The sequence below is a fragment of the Scleropages formosus genome, chromosome 10, assembly GCF_900964775.1.
Source record: "Scleropages formosus chromosome 10, fSclFor1.1, whole genome shotgun sequence".
Taxonomy (NCBI): domain Eukaryota; kingdom Metazoa; phylum Chordata; class Actinopteri; order Osteoglossiformes; family Osteoglossidae; genus Scleropages; species Scleropages formosus.
Genome location: NC_041815.1, coordinates 5,913,948 through 5,919,947, shown reverse-complemented (window position 1 = coordinate 5,919,947; position 6,000 = coordinate 5,913,948). Strand labels below are relative to the sequence as shown.

Genomic DNA, 6,000 nt, shown 5'->3' with positions numbered 1-6,000 from the left:
CGAACACTGATGTACTTTGTACATTCGGATTGGTTCTGGTTTAAGGTTTGTCATTTCAGAAAAGCACTGGAACACGAGCACTTGTGCTTTAACAGCTATGCTGAAAATTCATGAAGATCTTGAACAAAGCAACATTCAGGGTATTTCCCTACACATGGCATCTAGGACACTACAGATTTTGTTTATAGCGGACACAATGGAATTTGTATCCTCAGTAAAACTGTACTTCCAAATCTGCGTGCTCTGTCTTCATATGGTGGATATAGGAGAGACTGCTGGTGTGAAAATATGAAGGCTATCAAAAGAAGGAGCTGAGGTCTCTTTCCACAGTCTGATGTTCTATTTGGTTTGATTATTGTCATCCATACACACTGGTGGGCCTGGGAAAAGGGAGAAGTTGACAGTACAGAGGGTAGCAGGCATGGAGGCATAGGGAGAGTGTGCCTCCACCAGACTTATTGAGTACATCCACCAGATCGGGTCTTCGAACAGCTGCAGATGTTCCTCAACCCTTTCTCGCCTTCTCCGTGTGCTTGTTTTGATCATGGGGGCATGGAAAACAGATCCAGCTTCGTATACGCCTGCAGTTCAACGTTTTGTGCACCGTAGCAACGTGTTCACTGCCGAGTGTGAGGTTGAGGAGGGGCGTCGCGGAAGACAGGACAAGTTGGAAAGTAACGGGATTAGAAGTCCACCTTTCTTAGCTCTTCACATCACAGTACAGCCCTTTTATACATATTTGAAAGAATGCAGCCCCAGTGGGAGAGGGAGAGGGGAAGTGTCCTCAGATCGTGGTGAAACGTTGGCATCATAGTGCTTCCAGGACCGATGGACAGAGACGTGAACAAAAGCAGGGTAGTGTGGTGTTGGGGAAAAGAGGTTTAATTCAGGGCTAAAAACCTCTGGTCCTTGAGCATCAAAGTCCTGCAGGCCTTAGAATACATTTTAACATCTGCCTGAATGCCACCCAAAACAAGACAGCATCTCAGTAATGACTTCAATACTTAATACAGCAATTCAGAGCTGAGTTTGTGTGACAACGAGCACGAGGATGGAACCACTCATCTGGGGAGGGGCTGAAAGCGGGCTGGGGACCCAGGGCCTGGAGATGCACGATGCACGGGAGAGGAGGATGGGGAGAGCATGCGGGGGCTGAGCTCGCCCGTCTGCAAGCGCCACAGCAGCTCCTCATTGGTGCGGCTTAGCCGTTTCTTCTCGTTGGTCTCCTTCTCCACATACACCTGCAGGTTAGCATTCTCCTCTGAGAGCTGCCTGTGAAGACAGGTGGATGGGTGGGGACAGAGGGTGCCACGACAACCACGCTTCAGTCAAGTGGATTACTGCAGTGATTTTGAAGTATGCGCGTGGAAAATCCCTAATGATTTTATGCCTACGTGGAAATACAAGTCAATCAGGGAGACTAAAAGACATTCCAAATAAGCCTGAGGGACACGGCGAACGTGGACAACCCTGAACAAGAGTGAACGAGAGAAGGACACCTACCTGGACATGGCAAGGTTGCGGTCTATCCTGGCCTTCAAGTCCTCGTTCTGCTGTTGCAGCACCTGGAGCCGTTCCTCTAGAACCACGTTCTTCTGAGCCTGCTCGGCAGCAACCGAGGAACAGTGCGTGTTAACTCCTGGTCAAGTTCTGTGACTATGGACCACAACTCAGCATCTTTACAGTACACTTTCTTAAACAATAGCATCATCGGATAGGCTATACGTTCAGGTGGTTGGGTAGTTGTCTTAAGGTCCAACTGTAACATCTCAGTCGGGTTGAGGGCTGGACTTTGACCTCAACATTTAAAAAAATCCTCAGTTCAGCCATTTAGCTCTTTGTTTACTGTTGTGCATTGTTTTCCAGTTCTGTGATACACTTTCAGCCAAATTTAGCTGTCAGAAACACGGTCAATTGTTGCGGACTCAACGAACGAGTTCCAATGCGTGCAAAATAGCCCAAAACGATCAGACGTCCATCACCACTATACATGGTATGAGGCTCTTGTGGTGATACGCAGAGTTTGGGTTTTTTCCAATCATGGAATTCTCCATTATGGAGAAAGATCTTCTGTTTTGTCTCATCTTGCCAGAGGAGAATGTTCCAGACATTTTATGGTTCATTGAAGTGCCTAAGCCATGCTGTAATGTTCTTTTTGCTGAGAAAGAGTTTTCTCCTGGCTACCTGTCCATACTTCTTCAGTTTTCCACCAACTGCAGGATCACAAACCCTAAAATTTGCCTTGTTGATAAAGAAATCTGTAGATTCCCAAATGTAGCCTGTAGGTTCCCTGCAGTTTCTCTGAGTGTAAAAAGTCTAATAGTGGGCTAAATTTGCTGAAACGCTTTGCTGAAACTATCTTGAAAGTACTCCGTTAATAAATAATCTTTCTCACCATGGAGTGACGGACTCCGTAATGTTTGGTGATGCTACATAACCCTTCCCAAAGCACATGCATCTGAGATCGTCACCGGTATCCTTGGCCCTCGGAGTGCTGTGTTAACACAAACCTGAAATCTCTAGACAAGGGCGAAAAAGGTTTCTGCTTTTATATACACATGGTAGCCTATCCTGATGATCAAAAAACTGTGTGCATGTGATTAGACTTGCTAATAATCTTCTAACTTGATATTGAAGCAGGAAGTGTGCACTTTCCCACTGTTTTTGCATGCTGAATTATTTTTCGTTTAATACATAGTGACAAAGCCTGTTATTGGTAATATGAGGTTAAGTATATTTATCTACAGTTAGGACTTCATGAGATCTACATGAGAGTCAGTTATGTCCTAATATGTGAACTTCTGTCATTTAAATAGTGTACTTTTATTTTTGCATCACTGTTTTCTGTAGAGAAACACATATTGCATTTGTATCACATTTTCACCATACCATTCATACAGCTGCAGTTCAACACGTATGTATGTAAACACACACACACACACACACACACACACACACACACACTTTCTTAACCGCCTGTCCCATACAGGGTCGCGGGGAACCAGAGCCTGCCCGGCAACATAGGGCATAAGGGACACACCCAGGATGGGACACCAGTCCGTCGCAAGGCACCCCAAGTGGGACTCGAACCCCAGACCCTCTGGAGAACAGGACCCGGTCCAACCCACTGCGCCACCACGCCCCCCCAGAATCGGAACAATAATCTTCAATCTACCATTTTCTCGAGCTCGGAGATTTTCAGTTCCTGCTTGTGGATCTGCTGATTCTTCATCTCCAGAACTTCCTTCAGGCTCTTCAGGTCTTCTTCGATGTGCTGGTATGGGGCTAGGGCATCCTGCAGACATGGGGAAGGATGACACCTGTTCCCACCTATCCTATCACACTGTGTTAGTGTTAAAGTGTTCATAAATAACAGCTGAAGTTTATGCTCCAAAACTGATCTCTGTTCCTGACTTGCATATGTCCTAATTTGCATAATAGGTGAAAACAACACCGATATTGGAAGTCCATAACCACGACACCACCACAATATAAACAAACAAAAAGGACTGATTTTTTTCAGTGAAGTCCATGACCCTTCCTGATGGCTGACAGTGTGGTCTGTATGAATATGCGTGAGAATGTGTATTCGAGTTTGCGCGTTTTAACGTGCCTCGTGTATCTGCGTCTTTGTGTTTCTATGAGCATGAGGGTAAGTGTAATTGTGCATTCATGCATCGACACGTGTTTGCAAGCAGATAATACCACAATCTGTTCATCGGTGCTCCTCCGCAAGGCCTCCTCAAAGCGTTTGGCTCGGTCCCGTAGGCTGTGGTTTTGGAAGGTGAGCGTGTCGACCTGGTCCTGCACAGTATAAAGACCGTGCCCCTCAGTTCAGATGACGAGTGGGAGGTTTTTCTCTCTGTCTAGGACACCTGCCACTACCCTCCCACCTCATCCACCCTCAATCTTATACCTGTAACGAGAGGCGGAGTTTCTCAAAGTCCTGCTCCAGCACCCTCCTTTGCTCTTCATGGGCTTCCTTGAGATCTGTCACCACAGGAGGGATGAAATTGAAATCATAAGACCACAATAAGATCAGCTCACATTGCCGATACACAGCACTGGTACAGAGGAGCATCCCCATCGCTGTACACTGCTACTGTACTAATCACACACACATGGAAGGCTGATACTGTACACTTTGAACGCTCCTTCGCACCTATCTCCAAAGAAAGCGTAACACCCAACAAAAATCTCATGAGTTTCCTTAATGCGCAACTGTGCACAGGGTGACAGACGATTTATACCTGTCCCTCCATGTATTCCAGAGTAATAAACTCAAACAACAGCATCAGGAGGATCAATAAATAGTAAGTCGTTACATCACATCAGTAAGTTACGCTGCCCTCTACTCCTCACAGCTTCCCGTTCTACTCACCTTTCACTGTCCTGGTATGCTCTTCTTGGAGTGTTGCCAGGGCAACCATATGTGCGTTTTCCACCTCTAACAGCGCTGCCTCGTGGTTTATGCTCATCTCCTCAACCTGTAAGGAAAACGACAAAAGTAATAAGAGCCAAAACCTTTTGCTCTGTTTGAAGAAGTGTGTCACCCTTTGTGCTGGTGGACAGACCAAATGAATACTGGGAGAGGAGTTTGGATTCGGTACAGTATACCATAGCACGCACACACACTGTCTGAAACCGCTCGTCCCATGGGGGTCACAGGGAGCCAGAGCCTAACCCGGCAACACAGGGCGCAAGGCTGGAGGGGGAGGGACACACCCAGGATGGGATGCCAGTCCATAGCAAGGCACTCCAAGCAGGACTCAAACCCCAGACCCACTGGAGAGCAGGACCCATTCAAACCCACTGCACCACCTCACCCCCCATTACCCTAGTACACACACACACACACACACATTGTCTGAAACTGCTTGCCCCATACAGGGTCGCAGGGAACCAGAGCCTAACCCAGCAACTCAGAGCATAAGGCTGGAGAGGGAGGGGACACACCCAGGACAGGACGCCAGTCCATCGCAAGGCACCCCAAGCAGGGCTCGAACCCCAGACCCACCAGAGAGCAGGACCCGGTCCAACCCACTGCACCACTGCGCCCCCCATTACCCTAGTACAGTGCAGTACAGTATAGAACTATGAAACAGACAGCATCAGAACAAGAGTATATTATAGTAAAGAGTGAGAATATGGTACATCGCACGCACAGTGCAAGCCAGTCAAACCGCAGAGGAGCCACAGAGGCACCCCACACATCACCAGTAGAATATACTATTATGTTCAGGAGGGGTAGATAACCACTCACCTACAGTTTATTGTTCTCTCAATTCTTTGGCCTGGAGATTTTGTTTTCCTTTCCTCAGTGGCCAAATGACTGAAGATGACTGAACAGTACATTAGCAAACTATGTTCTATGGTATATAGATTATTATTTATCTATGCTTCATTTATCTATGTTTTTATCTGTGTAGGTATCTATTCATCTTTGCTTTCTTTTCATTGTCTATCTTCATGTGCCAGCAGTGTGTGCTCTCTAGTTCTGTGCTCTATGTCATTTTATCATCAAAGTGTGATTATGGTACAGGGCAGTATGGTACAGTATGGTAAAAAGCTTTTTTTTCTGTATCCTGGCCTCCTACAGTGCAGCGTGAAGCTGGAATAGCCTCCCTTCCACAGGTTTCTGTCCCACTCACCTTCTCCCGCTGCTGCATATGCAGCACCTCCAGGTCAGCCCTCTGTTCTGCTCGCAGACGTTCACTCTCTGCAGCGTGCCGGGCCTTCAGCCCCTCCTCCAAGGCCCCCAGCTCTGCCCTCTGCTTCGCACGCAGCCCCTGCAACTCTTTCTGGAAGCTCCGCTCCAGGTCGTCTTTGTCCCGTTGCAGACACTCCCAGCGTGCAACGCTGGAGGCTAGAGGTTCGGGGCACGAGTAGTGTAAGGGGGGAGTTAAGGAAACACAGAGAGGTGGGGTGAAGGGGTTGAAATAGGAAAAGGGTAACAGGTGAAACGCAGAGAGGGGTGGGATGCAACAGAGTAACAGTAAA

At 47.4% G+C, this 6,000-nt stretch overlaps 1 protein-coding gene across 4 annotated transcripts in view; it reads right to left on the bottom strand.

Annotated features, from left to right (window-relative positions):
* Nucleotides 1-240: 240 nt before the first annotated feature.
* Nucleotides 241-6,000, bottom strand: part of mtus2b (microtubule associated tumor suppressor candidate 2b) — a 49,639-nt gene continuing 43,879 nt past the window's right edge. For all 4 annotated transcript variants that reach the window (XM_029255845.1, XM_029255848.1, XM_029255847.1 and 1 more), the window contains exons 9-15: nt 5,652-5,866; nt 4,382-4,487; nt 3,917-3,990; nt 3,706-3,804; nt 3,176-3,295; nt 1,504-1,601; nt 241-1,272 (exon numbers count right to left, since the gene is read on the bottom strand). In XM_029255845.1, coding sequence (XP_029111678.1) covers nt 1,062-1,272; nt 1,504-1,601; nt 3,176-3,295; nt 3,706-3,804; nt 3,917-3,990; nt 4,382-4,487; nt 5,652-5,866 — 923 coding nt within the window. In that variant the 3' untranslated portion in view covers nt 241-1,061. The remainder of the gene's footprint in view (nt 1,273-1,503; nt 1,602-3,175; nt 3,296-3,705; nt 3,805-3,916; nt 3,991-4,381; nt 4,488-5,651; nt 5,867-6,000) is intronic.